Source organism: Drosophila melanogaster, chromosome 2L (genome assembly GCF_000001215.4).
Source record: "Drosophila melanogaster chromosome 2L".
NCBI lineage: Eukaryota > Metazoa > Arthropoda > Insecta > Diptera > Drosophilidae > Drosophila > Drosophila melanogaster.
Window position 1 is genome coordinate 9,315,246 of NT_033779.5, and position 17,329 is coordinate 9,332,574.

Below are 17,329 nucleotides of genomic sequence, written 5' to 3' on the forward strand. Positions count from 1 at the left end.
ATCATATGTGCGTGGGTCCCTGTGACTCAAATCTGCCCTGAATGGCTTCCGCAGCAATAAAGTGGCAGCAGTTGAAACAGTTCAGCACGAGCAGTTCAGTTCGCATAAAAAGTTTCGCCCTGATGCCAGCAAAAAGAGATGGTTAAGACCGAAAGGGAATTGTATGGATGAAAGACTAAAAATATAAAAGCGCTTCAAAGTAAAATTATTACTCTGTAGCTCTGCAAAGTAGCTTAAAGCGCTGTCGTCAACAAAAAATTTAAAAAGTTCCACCCCTTCGGTGTCATCTTTTCTGATTTCATTGATTTAATTAAATTTTTGATTGAAAAGTGCGTATAATAAAAGATTATTTTTCTGAATACGTTATAATTGCAGTGTCATAAAAATATGATTAAATAATATCTCTCAAAGATATCTCTAGTTAAGCTCTTGTTTTGCTTTCAGTTTCGAGTTTCCAGCAGTACTTGCATTTGGCCATATAGTTCCGCAATCCGAGGAGGTCTTCAAAAAAATCCGGGTCAGCTTGCCTAATCTGGAACAGCATTTCCGTAGAAATGCCAGACATAAATCATTGAAACGCACATTGAAACTCCAGCAACTCAGCTCCTGTCCCACAAAATCAGAGAAAGAGGGAAAGCGAAATGTGAATTGAAATTCAAAGAGCATTCCACATATTTAATGTTTTGCACACGCCATTCAAATTCTATCCAGGACGCTAAAGAGGCCCGGCTCGCAAAGGAGGAACTGTACCAGGACATTCAGGACCTGTCCCACCAAAAACCGGCCTGAACTGACAATTTATGCGCTCAGTGTGCGTTATTTATGATGCGAGCCATTTTGGGGGCGCTGCAAGATGCGAGTTTCGGGCGATGAGCGGTGCTGGCGCACAAAAAATGGCACAAACTTGCTATAAAATAAATTAATCTGCCGCACAACACTTGTCAAATGGGAGTGGCACGCCCCCTTCCTTATTCGGCCCTTTTGTATAGTCTAGCTCATTTGGAGCGGCGTCATCATCATCATCATAATCATCATCTGGAACATCTGTGCACCGTGCTTTCCTATCCATACTCGCCGCACTCTTACTTTCCTAGCTGCTATTATTTAGTTATTATAAGACGTATGCCTAATAATTTATTTTTATAAGTTAAATTATTTTGTTTTAGATGTCTTTAATATTTACTGAAAATTAAATGACATAGAAACTTGGGTACTTTGGCGTTTTGTGTTTTGAAGATCCATCAGCTTAATAAATATTTAATTTGAATCATGAAAAAGTCAATTTTCAAAAATGCCAGATGTTCTAGTGGTTTTCATTTTCAAGGGGATTTCCCTTCAGTGTCAATGCAACCATTGTTTCGCCTGTTTCGCCGCTTCTCGTGATTTTTCTTGGTCTTCCGAGGCGACTCCGCCGCTTGCCACATTTCCCCGCTTTCCGCAACTCTTCACACCAAATGTGTTTACTTCTGCGCCATTTATCTTGCTTTGGCGCCTTGCGACTACAATGAGTGAGTGGGAGCGAGAGGGATGTGGTGTCAGAAAGGGACGGCTGAAGGCCTGGCCTTGCCGTAGCTTTCTTTCCGTTTCTATTCGGTTTCTTCCATTCTGCCGGTCCTCTGAATGGAAAAGTCAGCAAGGAAATTCCAAAATGCCGCCACTGCTGTCCCAGCCGCTCTTCTTGGCCCTTTCCTTCCGTTTTTGGTAACAATTTAATTTTTCCCCGCATAGTTTTCCCGACGCTGGCTGCGCTTAATGACAGGCAAGTGTTCACCAGACGGATTATACATTTTGGCCTCGCGAATTAAATATGCAAACGAGCGCAGATTTTTGCTGATTACTAGAGCGAATAATGGAGTCTGTTTACTGAGATGTATGGTATTTTTTGGAGGAAAGGGACGTTATGTAATCTCGGAAAGCATAGACAAGAAGCGTCAGGGCTGGATGGTCCCTATATTTCGTTTATAAATAATTCATTATTTTAGTGATCAGCGTCATACGAACCATGTTATCCCTATCATTCGGTCAAGAGTTTACCGCTTTAATCCGTTGGCACACAACTTGATGGTTGAGCAAAGACTGCCCGTTCAATAGCTGCCACTAAATCGCTACTTAAACACAACAAAAGCAAACAGCCGATTACTGCGACCCAAAGCCAGCGGCAAAATGGATGAATCAAAAGCCACTGAATCGCGGTATTGTCACAGAGTGCGCAATATAAATGCCGGCGTGTACGGAGAATAGTAATTTATAATGGACATTCTATTAGGTTTAAGGAAACCTAGTTATATATAGGGGTCTATTCAATGATATATTATGCATAGTTAAATATTAAAATTGATAAAGTGTAGTTTCTAAAATATTCAATTCACAGACGTTTAATTTTCAATGGATATATACATGTACATGTGTACATGTACATACATACATATTTAAAATACATTACAATTATTTGCTTTGTCCGTGGCACAACGATTTGTATATTGACCATGTTATTATTAATTTATTAGTCTATCTATTTGTAGAACTACCTAAATTTTTATTTAATTTTGTTGCCCCTATTAACAGAATGACTGACCATCGAATGACCATTACTAAGCCGAGTCCAGCGTATGCAGCGGACACTCAATGTTTTATCCTTCCATCAATCAAACAAGAGGGCAGAACAATTTGTCAGGCAATCAGCGCACGTCAAATTTACCTTCTTGTCCCTCCGTTCAAAAAATCTGTCTAAAAATGTGAGCACCGAAATTCCGTAAATTCAGCAAAGTGGTTTATATAATGTTTTTGGCCGCACTACGCCACGAGCAGCTGGCGCTGACAGTGATGCACTGTCTATGAAGTCGTCGGAAAAATCCCGGCGAAAAGGCTGCACCTAATGGCGGGGGCCCGGCGCATTCATATTTATTAACTTGGCTAGCAATGGAGGCCCTGACCCGCAGCGTATGGGCCAAGTAAGCGGCTAGAACTGACCTTGCTGACGACAAATCTCACTTCGATCAACTGGGCGGAGCCGTGGGGTATGCGGTCCAGGGAATTGGGAGGAAATACGGAACGGGTATCAATCAATAGCCATTGATTCGAGCCAGTCGGTGGGCCATGGTCTCGTTGGCGCCAATTAAGTGCCCATAAAAAACGAGCTCAAGCGCTGCCAGTTTGCCGCTTGTTGCCCGATTGTCTCAACAGCAACGTGCACGTGTGTGCGAATGGCATTAGTGCTATTTCTTTTTTCTCTCTTTTTTTGTGGGGTCTCCAAGTGGCCATTAGGGGAATTCAAGCCTTGCAGACTCAGAGGAGATGGTCCCAAAAGCCATTTCTAGTAGTTTTCACCACAAAAATTCAGATTTTTTCTATTATCAGACATGTATCCTGATTTCTGGATACAAAATGTAAGCTAAATTAAAACCGAAGACGAAAACAAAAGGCCAAATCGAAATAAGTCTTCTTTTATTGGTTTATTTTTTTTTTAAGAAATTTGGAGAAGTTTCTTAAAAAGTAAACGTATTGTTGCAATAGTAATACTTGTTTCCCCGAAAGTTAAAAAATTAATAAATATCCCAATTCTTATTAAACATCGTGAAGTCAACGGTTATCTAAGTGATTTGTTGACATACAAAGTTAGCGAAAGTTGCTATGTTTCTTGTTAACAAACTGAAAAGTTGTATCTCTTTCGGGGAAGGCATCTATGGGAACGCCCTCAGATTAACACTACCCATCGCTTCCCTGGCAGTGTAGTGCAAAATGTTTGCCCAAGGAGCCAGATACTTTCAAGTACTTCACATGCCCCACAACTCAGCGTGTTGGGGAGCGGGTGGTGAGGGGGTGGCAGTGTAAGGGCGAAAGGGAAGGGGAAAAGGGGAGTGTCCTAGAAGTGTGTCAACTCAGCCAACCCACGGCAGTCAACATAGGGCATAGGGCTTCTGTAGTGTTGCATACTTTTTGGCGCCTCTAATGTTTGCTCGGTTTGGGCGGGGGGCGTGGCCAGTCATGCCGAACATGCCAGCATTAAAGCTATTTTGCATATCTGTTGCACTTTCTCTGCGAGCAGCGGCAGCCATGCCGAAGCCCAAATGTAATTAGCAAATGGATGTGGCAGTTGGTTCTACGAAAACCAAGATAAATTAACCAGTTGTGGACTTTGGCGGGAACTTTAGGGTTTTTAATATTAAAATGTACATAAAAAAGATCCCTTCACTCCAAAAATAGTTTTAATGCTTAAAAGCTAAGTAGGTTTTCTTTAAAACCTAACGACTGCAATCCATCTGTGGATTATTTTGAGAATGGCCATTAATTTAATTGCACAATGGACTTCATACCTATTTTTTGTGTTACTTCCTTTCTTGTCTGTTTTGTGAAAAGTCAAACCTAGGTAAGCCACTTCGATTATGTATATTTTTAGACTGAGTCTTAAGCCTGCCCCAAGGGTCCTTATTCTCCTTGCAGGCACATTGACCTTTTCACAAACGGGAGAAAGCTCTTTTCACTCGGTTAGTGGGAAAAGGAAAATACGTAGGCAGAAAATGGACAGAAACAGGACGGCCGGCTGGTCAACAGTTGCCTTAGGCAGGTAAAGCCGTAATTCGCAAATTGACTGAAAATCACGGGGTGATTCGGGGCATGAAACACCTACTGATGCTCTCAAGCGGTTTGCATTTTGATTGGGTCGAATTGAAAGTCGAAGTTTCCTAAACAGATTTCACAGTTTGTTGGATGTCTCCGTGTTAAAAGGCTTTTCATCGGGTTGCGATTCTCTTTATTTTTTCATCCGGAGTTTTATTTTTTTATGCCTGTAATTTCAAGTCGTTGTTTTCTTCGCCCTTGCAGCATTTGTCTTACTGCCTTATTTGAAATTTCCCGCTTAACGGCTGGCTCTAAAATAAAGGGACGAACTCGCTTATTACTTTAAGTAGCTCCTAAGCCAACAAAAACGAGCGCATGAAAAACTAGACAACAAAGAAGCTGCGAAGGGAAAGCAGAGAAAGCGGGCAGCAGAAGACAGAGAGCATTTAAAGCCGCCGCAATGTCGGACAGAAAAGCAAAAGAAAAACGTGTCCTGGAACTAACATTTTTATAGCAGAGAGCAATCTGTTAAAGGTGATTTTCAACCCACTTTTAGAAGGCGCTCTCTCCTATTTTAAAATTTCTCTGTTACCCGGCTATAGTTATAGTCTTATGATTGCTTTTTCACTAAAATTAATAAAATAATATATGTTTTAAATATAATAACTTCATCTCAATAATTTTAAATTAGTGTTAAGCCTCTGTTAAGAGTTCAAGCCTCTAATAGAAGTTCCTCTTCTTTGAGAGATGTAACAGAGCGTAACGGATTCTGTTAGTTAACATTAGCGGAGACAATTACCGTGCCAATGTTGCGAGCTCCCATGCGAGAAAAAAAATTCCAGCACATATTATTTAAAAAAAAATTGAGATATTAACGCTTATAATGTAACAAGATTGGACATTAAAAGTAATCGGGTGACCAATTCTATATCATTACTGAATTCAAATGGGAAGTCATATAAATACCCAAATTTTGAATTTGAATTGGGGCATACCATTTTTTTTTAACTTTTCACTTGTAAGTAATATCATATTATTACCGACCTCATTTTCTTCATGGCTTAAGGCATTTTCAATTTGGACCCGTCATCAAGGGGAAAAATATTCAAAACGCCGGCCCCAAAATGTAATTTCCTCCTACATAATAATTATAAATATTATTCCAATTTCTCAAGCCCCGTTCCGCCGTCGAGCGGCTCTGGAGGAAAAGTTATCCACTCATCTCGCATGTCTAACGAGCATAAACGAGCCACCGACTCACGCAGCCAAGGCCAAGGAAAATGGCTAATGCGTGTGGAGCAGGGGCGGTGCACAGGGCGTATGAGCGATATGAATTCGCATGTAGGCGGAGTTCAACCCATCAGCAGACAGCTGTTGCTGGCACCCAACCCCCAAATCTGTGGAGTCATTCGGGTGGCTGATTGCGCCATCTTCTGGTTTATATTTTTACGGTATTTTAATTTAATGCCTGTTGACATTTGGTTACAACGGCGACAACAATGTCCTGGTCGGCACCTTGCTCCCGCCCCAATTACCGAAACTTCGAGGCAGTTTGGTTGCCCCGACAGTTGTGTTGCGCCAAATTTACTGGGAGATAAATTGTTTGGTTTCCTCCTTCCAGCGCTTATGACTAGCTGATGGGACACTTGTGGTTGAGTGGTGCGGTGGTTCAGTGGCCCACTCTTAATAATGTTTTTCGTATGCATGACAACGACTGTGAATTGAGTTGCGCAAGGCGATGAGAGTTTGCTCATTAGTAGAATTTTTTTTTGGACAGACACGTAAATTGTTTTGAAATATGTTTGAAGCAACCATACGGAAATATTTGTGAACTCTAATTACCGTCTAGGAAATAAAGATGTATCATTTCAAGAAATTTTATGGGGTAACAACGGAAAATGTATGCTTTTTAAACAGTATAATTAAACATTCTCTATTTCTAAAAGATTGAAGTGTATAATTCTTAAAATAGCTCACTGCCTTATAAAACTTATTTTAGCATACAAACAATGTAAATGCTATTTCTCTCCTAAATTCTACTCGATTAAATCTGCTACACTTCCTGGCATTAAATCAGAGATTGCTATTTGAGAACTAAATTTAAAGCTTATCTCAAAACAGTGTCAAGTCAACCGAATGGAAATTTTTAGGATGACGATAATGACGTTGCTGGTAGGAAAAATTGCATTATTGTTTGGCAAGGCAATGGCCAAAGGTCCAAACGGTCGTAATTAATCATTTTAGGGGCCATGAGCCTTCGGCTGCGATGCAGCCACACCAATATACGTGATTAAGGTAAGCCTTACGTGGCTACAGCCACGTAATGTCTTTTGGGCCATAAAAATCATAAGCCAGGTTATGGCAGCAATGCAACAAAAAAAAAAGGCAAACAGAAGGCAATGGCTATGGTGTGTTGCACATGAAAGTTAAGCTTATAATCCATTTAATTGATTTATATACGTTTTAATGAAGCTGCAGTACAGAAAAGCAGTTTAGTCACGTTCCTCCACCCATGGCGTGTAAAATGCATTAGTTGCGCTTAATTAATACCGAAATGATGGCCTAAAGGATAATTCTCACCTTACCGTTGAGGGAAATGTACGGCTGAAATTTAATCTCCGACAATTATACACGAAAATTTTGGAAATTTCGATATAATTTTAATTAATATTTCCTCTATACCCGCAACCCTTTCAAATATGCAAAATGGCGTTGTGTGAGAATTACTGCCGTAACAAGGAAACAAATTAGCTTCTGACCACGGGAAACTAACCGAATTATGTTGATTTGTTTCCCATTTTCCGAAATATTTCAAATATGCCATCGGTTTCTGTGGGTGGTGGGCGATTTCGGTAGATTTATGTTGGTTGTGGCATGTTATGTCCTGATTACGTTATTGCTATTACTCATTAACATGCAAAAGTGGGATAGGAAAATGAGTTAGTCGGATTTAATTGATTTTGAACAGAGGATTATAGGAGACACAAGCCAAAGCAAAACTCACCAAATGTTGGTCTTAACTAGAATGTACTGATCATCTTCATCACTAAAAAAGTAAATAAAATAAATATTGTCTTAAGTTGATTTCTGAAAAACTTAAATGTTAAGGAAATCGAAAAATCGTTTTTATCTTCTTTCACCATTGATGTCATCAAAGCTGAATGCAAAAACTACAATGACAAAGTCTGAACCCACAGAATTTGCATGTCAATATGGTAAGCCGAAGCATCCCGAATATACATAAGTTAAGCTAAAAAGAGGCAAAAAGTATGCCACAATTCCACAAACTCATGCAGACAAAAAAGAGACAGACCAGAAAGAGGAAAAATAACTGAGAAATTTGTATTTATACAGTTGCCAGGTTTTTGGTGTAAAAAGACAAACAACAGCAGGATACGGCGCAGAAAAAAAGGACAACAGACAACAAGCTCCAGGAGCCCAAAGAAATGCAAACAACAAACTGCAAACTAGAAGCGCATTTCGAAAATCGAAAAGACCCCAAAGAGCCACAAATATGCAACCGCAACAAACCAACTCAAAAGCCACGCCCCCCACACACACACACACACACACATGCACTTCCACTTTCTGTTGTATGCGTGCACGTGTGCGATTGTGTGTGCGGCAAGCGAGATAAATGCATGGAACGCGCACAATTAAATATTCAGAGCGAATATTTTTTGTCGGTCCACGCCAGTTGCCATTGCAGTTGAGTACCAACTACCAAGTGAACTAACCAAACGTAAATAAAAGTACAAACGGGAGCTTTAAACAAATTGTGATCTTTTTAAAGCCATTTTTTTGTATCTTTATATTTACAATAAAATCTAGTTAAAAGTATAGTTCTGTTTTGTCTACTAGCTGTGTAAAAGTAAAATTACTAATTAAGGGGTATCCACAATTCGTGTTCCCCTAGTTCTCAAATGTGAAAGGCCCAAAGTAAAAAGTTTCTTTTGGAAATGTTGTTCAAACACGTAACGTCAACAAAGATATGCTCTTACCATATGTAATGATGCATCAGTTCTAGCCATATTTTTTGGATAAGTAACGGAAAGGCAGAAATTGTTTCGTTTATTTATAAATTAATCAATAGTAGTAAAAAAAACAGAAAACACCTCAAATCCATATTGAATGCTACAGCTTTAGTGATTTCATTTTGATCGTCTTTAATTAGTTCTTTAAATGTCGTTCCTTAATCATAAAACCCATGCAGCAAACAATAAGTGCCGACTTGAAATGCATATCCCCTTCGCGGCTTTTACAGACAATTGACTGGGTAAAAGGAGAGGGGAACAAACAAAGCGCCTTGCGGTGAATATGAAAAGAGTTGGAAAAACGGAAAAGCAAGCAGGCCCAGCTGTCAAAGGTACAGTTATTCCCGTGTATGCCCGGGATCTGCATATGGGAAAGAGACTCCGAGTCGCTGTCACAGGAAAAGGATCTCCCATGTCGATGACGACAATGATGGTGGTGATGATGACAGCGATGGCGTGGCGGATGCGGTTTCCGTTTCCGGTTTGCGGTCCAAGGCTGGAAAAGCGGACTCTACTCTACGACCCACTAAGCTGGGTCCATTTGCCGTTATCAGTCGTTAGCATTTGCAATTTGGTTGGACTGCCATTGGGAACATTTCTGGTATTTGTGTATCCATTTTGTGTGTTTAAGTTTTCCCATTTAAATGCGACAACTTCCTGGCCCTTGAATTGACACTGGCCCACGGGTTCCGCACCGCCCACTTGGCTCTCTGGGAAAAGTTACTCGGCTGCATTTCCTGCTGCAAAATGTTGCATTTCCTCTGGTTCTCTGGACACTGGGCAAAGTTTTCGAGCTAAAGTTATTTGGATGATTAAGTGGGGCAATTTTGGACATTAAGCTGGATTGACTTTGATGCAAACAGGTTTAGTTTAAGGCCAAGACAAGGCCGCAAAAGTGCACATGTATATGCAATTATCTTCCACACTGGTTAATCATATTATTGCTGCGTACATTTTCCTAACCCTCCTTGAATAGACATTTGCACCTGGACAGCTCAAAAGGAACTCATATTTTTATTATTATTACTTTTCCAGCGCTGACAATGAAAAAAGGTCAAAAATATGCACGCACACATGGTCGAATATAAACAAGAGAACCCAGAAGGGAAGGGGAATGCCGGGAGCTTCGTCCAGTTTGCAGTTCCACCATGGCGTATACGTAATTTGCATTACAATGAACTCAACATACCCCTGTGCCCCTTTCATTCCACCGCTTGTCGTTCATTGCTGCAAGGTGTATAATTTTGATAGCAATTCTACAAAGGCCACAGGACTGCTGTTGAAGGGGGAAAAGCTGGGGGCCAGAGATTGCAGAACGAAGGTTGAGGCGCTCGGTGAACGCTGCATTTCAATTGGAATAACAATAATTGTTTGCAGCAGCCACAGCAACAGAAGCGCCTCTACCCCGCCCTACCCCAAAAATTTCCCACCGACATTGTATTGCTTTGTTTTGTGGCTTGGCAATTCTTGCTCTTCTGGCGCTTTCCCCTCCTCATTTTCAGCCGCCTACTTTTGCATGAAAATGGCAAGAGCCGATGTTGAGTGTCAGTGACTGCCGCGTCCCCCTTGTATGGTACCTCCCCAAAACGGCTATCTAATCTTTTGTTGCTTGGAAAACCCCTTGGATTCAGTCCAACACATTCGAAACCACATGAAGTTCTATGAACAATCAAATGTAAAAAGAAATACATTTCAGTTACTACATTTTATTTTTTAATTCTACGAAATAGTTGATTTAAGCTTATTAAAATAATATTATTAAAGGAGATGAAGATGCTTATAAAACTTAACGAACTTATAAACGAACTTATACAGCGAAGCTCATTTAAATAAATACATTTAAAACTCAATTATTTATCAGCTTTAAGTAAATTGTTAGGTTTCTGCTAAAGTCACTTAATCGGCCTTAAGTAGTTTATCACAGCTTATTCTGGAGAAGATCCCCTCTCCCCAATTTCGTCCCCTTTTCTCCCACCTTTAACTAAGAAAATATTTTTCCCCGTTTCACGCTCTAAGTGATTTTCAATTATGAAAGGCGACAGCCGAAGGAGGAGATTGGGAGGAACTACAATAGCTGCGGAAATTTCAGGAACTGTGTATAAAGTTTTACCTGGGGGAATGTAAAAAATGTCTTGCATAAAAAGTTTTTAATTGCCATGTGCTCTTGGCCGAAAAAAGTACGTGGCGAAGAGGGAAGTTTGCTGTAGTAATTAGTTGGGCCTGCTTGAAGCTGCAAATTAAGCCATAATTATGCACAGCCAGCGACACTTTCAAGGAGTTGACTAAGCCATCAAGAGGCTCAGTACAAACTGGTACTACCCCTCAACCGAACAGCATCCGAAACCACAGGCATCGCAAAGTCTAACCGCAACAATTGGCTAACAAGTTGTCGCTGGTCAACAGTTCATACAACATCAACACAAAAAAGGATACAAAATATTTGCTTAAAACATAAAGTTGGTCCTCGCAGAGGAATTGAGCTGAAACGTTTGGAACGCTGGAATGGTTTGAGTGAAATGCAACAGTGGCAACCGACTGGAACACTCGCAGGATAATTTCCCTCTGGCAAAAGGACTCGGCAATGAGGAACAAGATGGAAAGGCGGCGACAATTGCAGCTGCCTTTTCATTCTTGGATTCCTGCAGTTCTGTATTCTGGTCATAGACCGTTTTCCACCATTGTTACGCCAGATTGCTGATGATGGCGATGGAGAGGGGGTGAAGGACAAGGACATGACTGATAAGCGTGGCAGCGACACTGTCAAAGGTTGTGATTGATGCACACAGGTTGTAGCTGCTGTCAGGACAGTGGACATTAAGTGCGAATCACAATCAACCGCAATTGATATGGGATCCAAAAAGGACAATAAATGCAAACAGGTTAATAGAGCAAATTTTTAAAATATGCAAATACCAACTGGCATGTCAGAGAATGGACAACAAAAAAAAAAATAACTGATAAGAGAAGGACTGCTTATCTCATGTTGGGAAATTAAAATGCATTTCGTTTAAATTATAAATTCGAATTAATCTACATCTAAATTACCGTAAATGTATGCAAAAATCAATAATCATTAATCAAAAATAAACAAAAATACTATTAAATACCTAAAGCAGAGGTATTAATAAAATGATATATACAATTGAATAAATATCATTTGAAAGTTGTTTATGTGGCAACTTAGCAGCTTGCCATTGCATATATTTAATTTTTAGGCAATGGCGCTTCTGCTTTACGTAAGTCCTCGTACCTCTTCACGACTCATTTTCAGAGGCTCCACTGTACAATAATTGCTGTTGGTCTTTCACCATTGCTACTGTCAGCGCACTAACTGTAAACGATGTTTTCTCGATGAAGCTCAACTGCAGTCGCACACACGTGCAAGGACACTCACCTGAACGCACACACACACACACACACCAACACAGCGAAGAACAGCGGGGCAAGTAGTAGTCGGCGTGTGTGCTGTGCGTGTGTGCTGGAACTCGGCTCTCGGCAGGAGGTTTGTTTTGCACTGTGACACTAATGTCTTTTTCTTGCTCTTTTTCTGCCGACCGCCCACTTGGCCTTTGGCACTTTGTCAATTCACAAACAAAAACGAATTGTACGCTGGATTATCGAGGAACACACATACGCACAGGTGTACAGTGAGCATGAGCGCCCACTAACGTTCTCGCTTTGCATTTCATGGCTATGGTTTTTGCTTTTTGACCAAGTAGGGGCACCCCCAACTAACGGTATAGATAAAAAAAATGTATGAAAAATACGAACACCAGATATAATACCTAAATAAGAATCTTTCAGGTAAAAAGTTGGACCACTGTTATTGATATACGAGTAGTATAGTCGCTGGACTTTTATAATTTAAAGGGGCAACTTTTTGTTGAGATTTTTATGTCAGGTCAAAAATAATTTAGTGAACAGATATTTAACTGCAGAAGCATATATATTTTATAGTTGAAGATGGAGGAAGAACCCTTAGTTTCCCCTTCGGTTCCAATTCGAAAGCCATGTGGTACGTTTAAGCCTCCGGCCATCTACCAGAAGCTGATGATTGACAATCTGACTGTCATTCGACCGCCCATCCTGAAGATCTTCTACTGGGAGAGCTTTGAAATAACGGGGTGAGAAGAATACCAAGTTGCGTCCAAGCTATAATCATTAACCTATGCCCAGCTTGAATCGGAAGCTGCGTTCGAACCGCATAGAGCATGAGCATACATTCAAGATACCTATTCGCCAGATCCACAGTCATCCCCTGAAAATGGTCTTCTGGATCCGTAATCTATCAGCCGCGAACGCCAAGTTGACTCTAAAGCGTATCCAAAACTGTCAATGCCAGCCGCAGCAGACCCAAGTCGGATTCAATCAGTTCCGCCAGCTCTTCCACTGCCCACATCGCAGACTGCTCCACATCAGCCAGGAGATCCTGTCTATCAATCCTGATGAGGTGGTGGCCCTCACCGTAACGGCCTATTTCTTCTTGTACGGCGAACACCTGCTCACCTACGAAGTTCAGTAAGTGTGTACAGTGGAAAGAAAGTGGTATGTGATGAAATATGATTCCATTATTCAGCACTGAAGACAATCGCAAGTTTCTATGGCATTTTCATCTGGAGATCTCGTCCTTTGACCCCGAAAAGTGTCTACTCACTAAAGAGCTGCTGCCGGTAAACATAAAAAGCTTTTACCATATAACGCAGCCGTTGTGGGTCCAAAATATCACGATGTCACACTTGTCATTCTCGTTTGCTTCAAGGGATCGTGGCCTCAAGCTGCTCAATATGAATCTCACCGTGCCTCGACAGAGTGTTTGGCCCCTCCTGGTGGACTATCGACCCTTGGACTACGAAAATGAGGTTATCCTTATATATGTTACCAGACATTTTCCTGTAGTATAATTTATATATCACTCAGGCGGAAATTGTCTTAACTTATGAAAATACCAAGGCTCGCTACAAAATTAAAGCACGAGGCGTGCTGACTGACGAGAAGGAACAGACGGACATGCCCTTGAAGGATCGGGAATGCGTCGACTTCCTGCACGTCATCTACCCTAATAGAGTAAACTTTGAAATCTGCCTGCGTGAAGATCGGACGCAGCTCGTCAATGTCCATAACTACGGACAGCAGTGCATGGAGTTCCGGTGGCAGAGGTAAGCTAAATATAGATGTGGCACCCATTTGATCCAGAAGAAGTACTTAAACCAAAGCTCCCATTTAATTTACTTACCCGTTCCAGCTACATAATCAACGATTTTTTTGCGGTAGTGTTCAATCCGCCTATTTTCCGCCTCAAAGGCCATCACTCGAAGTTATGCGAGATCAGAGTGACGGTGTTCGACCGACTGGTCCACTTCCGCCGCATTCCCATCGTTCTGGAGGTGCACCGCATTCTCGATCGCGCCACCATCATAGCCAAGCAGGAGCTGGAGGAGGTGGAGTCCATCGACGATCCCAAATGGAAAGAGGACAGCTACGTGGAGCACGTCTATCTGCACCTGAACATCCGCACCAATATTAAGCCCGCTCTGGACTCTGAGGAGCTGGAACCGGGCGATAGGATCGACCCCACGGCTGGACCCGAACCCTGTAGCCAAGTTGGTCCTGGGGAAGCCAGGAGAGGCAACGGCTCGGGTGACGGTCCATCGACACCTGCACCGAACACCGAGGAGCAGCGCAAAGAGGCCGAGCGCAAGGAGCTGATCTCCCGACTGGTGGCCAAGAACAAACTCAATCCCAACGAGATCATCGAGCTCAGCATGGCCATTGATCAGCGAATAACCATTTTCGAGAAGCTATTCTGGAAGTACCTAAGCAAGTCCAAGTTCATGCGAATCAATGGTGAGCGCAAGCGGCAGAAGGTGGTCAAGACCTACGAGCAAGTGGTGTCCCCGGATAAGACGACTCCCCTGGAGGCAGCATCGGAAATTGATCGAAAGTAAGTTTTCGTGGAGAGTCTAATAGGGCATTACTTAACCAGACGACAAATTGTTTTTCACTTTGCAATATCTACTGGTTTTTGTTTATAAAATAGCCTTAAATCATAATTCAAATAATTTATTTGAAATACTAATAGATTCCTTACTTCCAGTCACATCATGGATCTGCTGTCCCGGCTGATGCAGGAGGCCATCAACGACTTGGCCAAGAACTGGGTCTTTATTCCGTCGCAGTACTACGAACGCAACCATTAGGTGTTCCCTCCGTTAAATAAATGCATTCTCCTGCAATTCGTATCCGTGGTTTTCCTGGTCGCGCGATGCTTTCCACTTCGTTGTGGGTTGTCCGCGCCGGAAATTTATGTAAGATTTCGCACGAGTTGAAAGCCGACGCCAAAAATGCTGCCGAATTTATGTGTCTGCATACGGCCTTTTAGGGCTTTTCACACAGACAGGGGGCGTGGCCGTTTGGGGAGTTTAATAGCAATGGTCAGACAACTTTACGCGAGTATTTATAACTCAACGCTTGCTTTTAGTTTGTGCGGAAAGCTTACAAGTGGTCAAATGTTCGCCCATTTAGTATCTTAATATTCGCATGTGTAGCCACAATCTTTTGGATTGCACTGGGCAATCTGTTGCAATTAATTACTGTTTAAATATAAAAACGATATTTTTTAGCAGTAAATATTTTATTAAAACTTTAGCATTAGCATCCGATATAATACAAAAATAAAAAATAAATATATATGCAAAAAAAATAGCCCTTAACCTTTTTTATTAAAATTACTTTTGTTATTGCTATGAAGTTAACAATGAGATTATTCGTACACATATTAGATAACTTCAAAATTTGAACTTCCCGCGCTTGGCAATTTTTCGATTTAACCCAAACGGTCACTCTCCATCACTATATAGCGAGTGCACCAACCCGTACTAAGCGAGAGCACTGAAATTGTATTTCCTGTAAAAAATGGTAATTTTCAATTCTATTAGTACGGTCACACTTATATCTAGCGCGTCACTTGATTTTAAAAATTTCCAAACCAAACGTAAATTCCAGCACAATAATCAACCTGAATAGTGATAAAAACCGAGAAACTCGTACCTAAAAAGCAGTTGCAGTGTTTGCCAATTGATTCAACACCACGGCTAAAGTTGCGACATCGAATCCGCAGGAGCCGCCTTCGACGGTCCAAAAAAGAGACGCCAAATTCCGCAGCGCGCACTTCGCCTTTCCATTGCATCGAAATTCCTGGAATTTCCAGGCGCAGACACGATGAGCAAGGACATTTACTACTCCGACAAGTACTACGATGAGCAGTTCGAGTACAGGTGAGTGTCGCCCTTGTCGCCCGCGACCATTTGGATGCAGAGAAGCAACTGTAAAATACCCTTATCCCACAGACATGTGGTTTTGCCAAAAGAGCTGGTAAAAATGGTGCCCAAGACTCATCTGATGACGGAGGCCGAGTGGCGATCAATTGGCGTACAGCAGTCGCGCGGATGGATCCACTACATGATCCATAAGCCGGAGCCCCACATCCTCCTGTTTCGGCGACCCAAAACGGATTAGATAACCGGCGGTAGCAGCAGCAGTAGCAACAACAACTGCATCAGATACACATACTTCGAAACCACATAGCCTGTAGCACATACCTATATATCCGGCAGCTGCTGCCGATATTCTGTATTGGCGGTGGTGGTGGTTGCTGCCAAACAAACAACCAACTGTTGCACAAACATCAACAACATCATCATCATCATCATTATCATAGGTACTCAGGAATCCCCTAGAAACTACTTATTGTGCTGTTTGTGCTTTGTAATACTCTCTTTTTACCATGTTTGCCCCGCATTATTCCCTTTTATATATATAGCACCTAGAGCTAATGATAAGTTTGCCATTTGTAATACTCTCTTTTTACCATGTTTGCCCCGCATTATCCCCTTTTATATATGTAGCACCTAGAGCTAATGATGTTTGCCATTTTCGTACACCTTAGTGCCGTTTCCGAATCATTCCTCAAGTTCGCACGAATTTTATCATACTTTATGTTGCCATTTCGAAACGGAAGCGAAAAGAAGAATTTTGCTCACTTCTTTTAAGCTTAAATGAAATCTGATTTGTGATCTTGAAATTTTTAATCAATAATACATATGTTTACACATAATATAATGAACTTAAAATAAATATTTTTAATGTATGGTGAGGCTTGAAGCGTTGATTGCTTGAAGTTTTCCCTAATCGAATTAATTTGTATGTTTCTCTTATCAAGTTTTGGGTTACAAATGGTTATAGAGAAACACAAGCGCCAGCATATATGTAATTGTGAGTGAGAAGTATTCGGATTTTATATTTCGATCGTGAGCTTCGTTTTAAATCGTGTAAGTAAACATTATACGCAATCGCCTAATTATTAGAACAACGTTTTGTTTACTGTATCTTCCCAGCTATATAGATGGATATAAATTTTTCAATTCAATATTGGCTAGAGCTTGTTCTAACGCGACCGCTTCTTAGGCCCCCCACCAAAGGCTCATCCTCATTACGAGGCATTTTCTGAATTAACTTGGGTCCATCAACACCGACCAGAATCTAATTATTCAGTTATTTATATACCACAACATAGCAACCCGATTGGTGTGCAATTTCCAACCTCAACAATCTTCGCTGGTGTGTGACTTGTGAAATTTCTAGTGTCAAAAATGAAGATCGACAGTTCCGGTCCGAATGTGTGTACTGCGCCCATGGCAGCACCTCACCTCTCCACATGAACCAGCGCTGACCCATCCGAA

The 17,329-nt window shown here is 41.3% G+C and overlaps 2 protein-coding genes and 2 long non-coding RNA genes across 7 annotated transcripts; all 4 read left to right on the forward strand.

The window, feature by feature from the left end:
- The first annotated feature begins 10,599 nt into the window (after positions 1-10,599).
- On the forward strand, positions 10,600-11,476 carry lncRNA:CR45456 (long non-coding RNA:CR45456). The gene has a single exon (NR_124161.1). It is a non-coding gene; the product is annotated as a long non-coding RNA:CR45456 (long non-coding RNA).
- A 317-nt stretch (positions 11,477-11,793) lies between these two features.
- Positions 11,794-12,308, forward strand: lncRNA:CR45457 (long non-coding RNA:CR45457). The gene has a single exon (NR_124162.1). It is a non-coding gene; the product is annotated as a long non-coding RNA:CR45457 (long non-coding RNA).
- Positions 12,309-12,498: 190 nt separating this feature from the next.
- CG17005 (uncharacterized protein) lies at positions 12,499-15,087 on the forward strand. 4 transcript variants are annotated; one of them, NM_001273358.1, is made up of 6 exons: positions 12,499-12,715; positions 12,768-13,109; positions 13,168-13,450; positions 13,509-13,747; positions 13,834-14,532; positions 14,686-15,087. In NM_001273358.1, exons 1-6 carry the CDS (start codon positions 12,555-12,557, stop codon positions 14,786-14,788), a joined length of 1,827 nt encoding a protein of 608 aa, NP_001260287.1. In that variant the 5' UTR covers positions 12,499-12,554; the 3' UTR covers positions 14,789-15,087. The 4 variants fall into 4 exon arrangements, with proteins under 4 accessions (NP_001260287.1, NP_609280.2, NP_001260286.1 ...); NM_135436.3 differs by having other exon boundaries at positions 14,686-14,822; NM_001273357.1 differs by having other exon boundaries at positions 12,835-13,109; positions 14,686-14,822.
- Positions 15,088-15,517: 430 nt separating this feature from the next.
- Cks30A (Cyclin-dependent kinase subunit 30A) lies at positions 15,518-16,736 on the forward strand. The gene is made up of 2 exons (NM_057599.4): positions 15,518-15,865; positions 15,938-16,736. The coding sequence occupies exons 1-2, from the start codon at positions 15,810-15,812 to the stop codon at positions 16,104-16,106; spliced, it is 225 nt and encodes a 74-aa protein (NP_476947.1). The 5' UTR covers positions 15,518-15,809; the 3' UTR covers positions 16,107-16,736.
- The last annotated feature ends 593 nt before the right edge of the window (positions 16,737-17,329 follow it).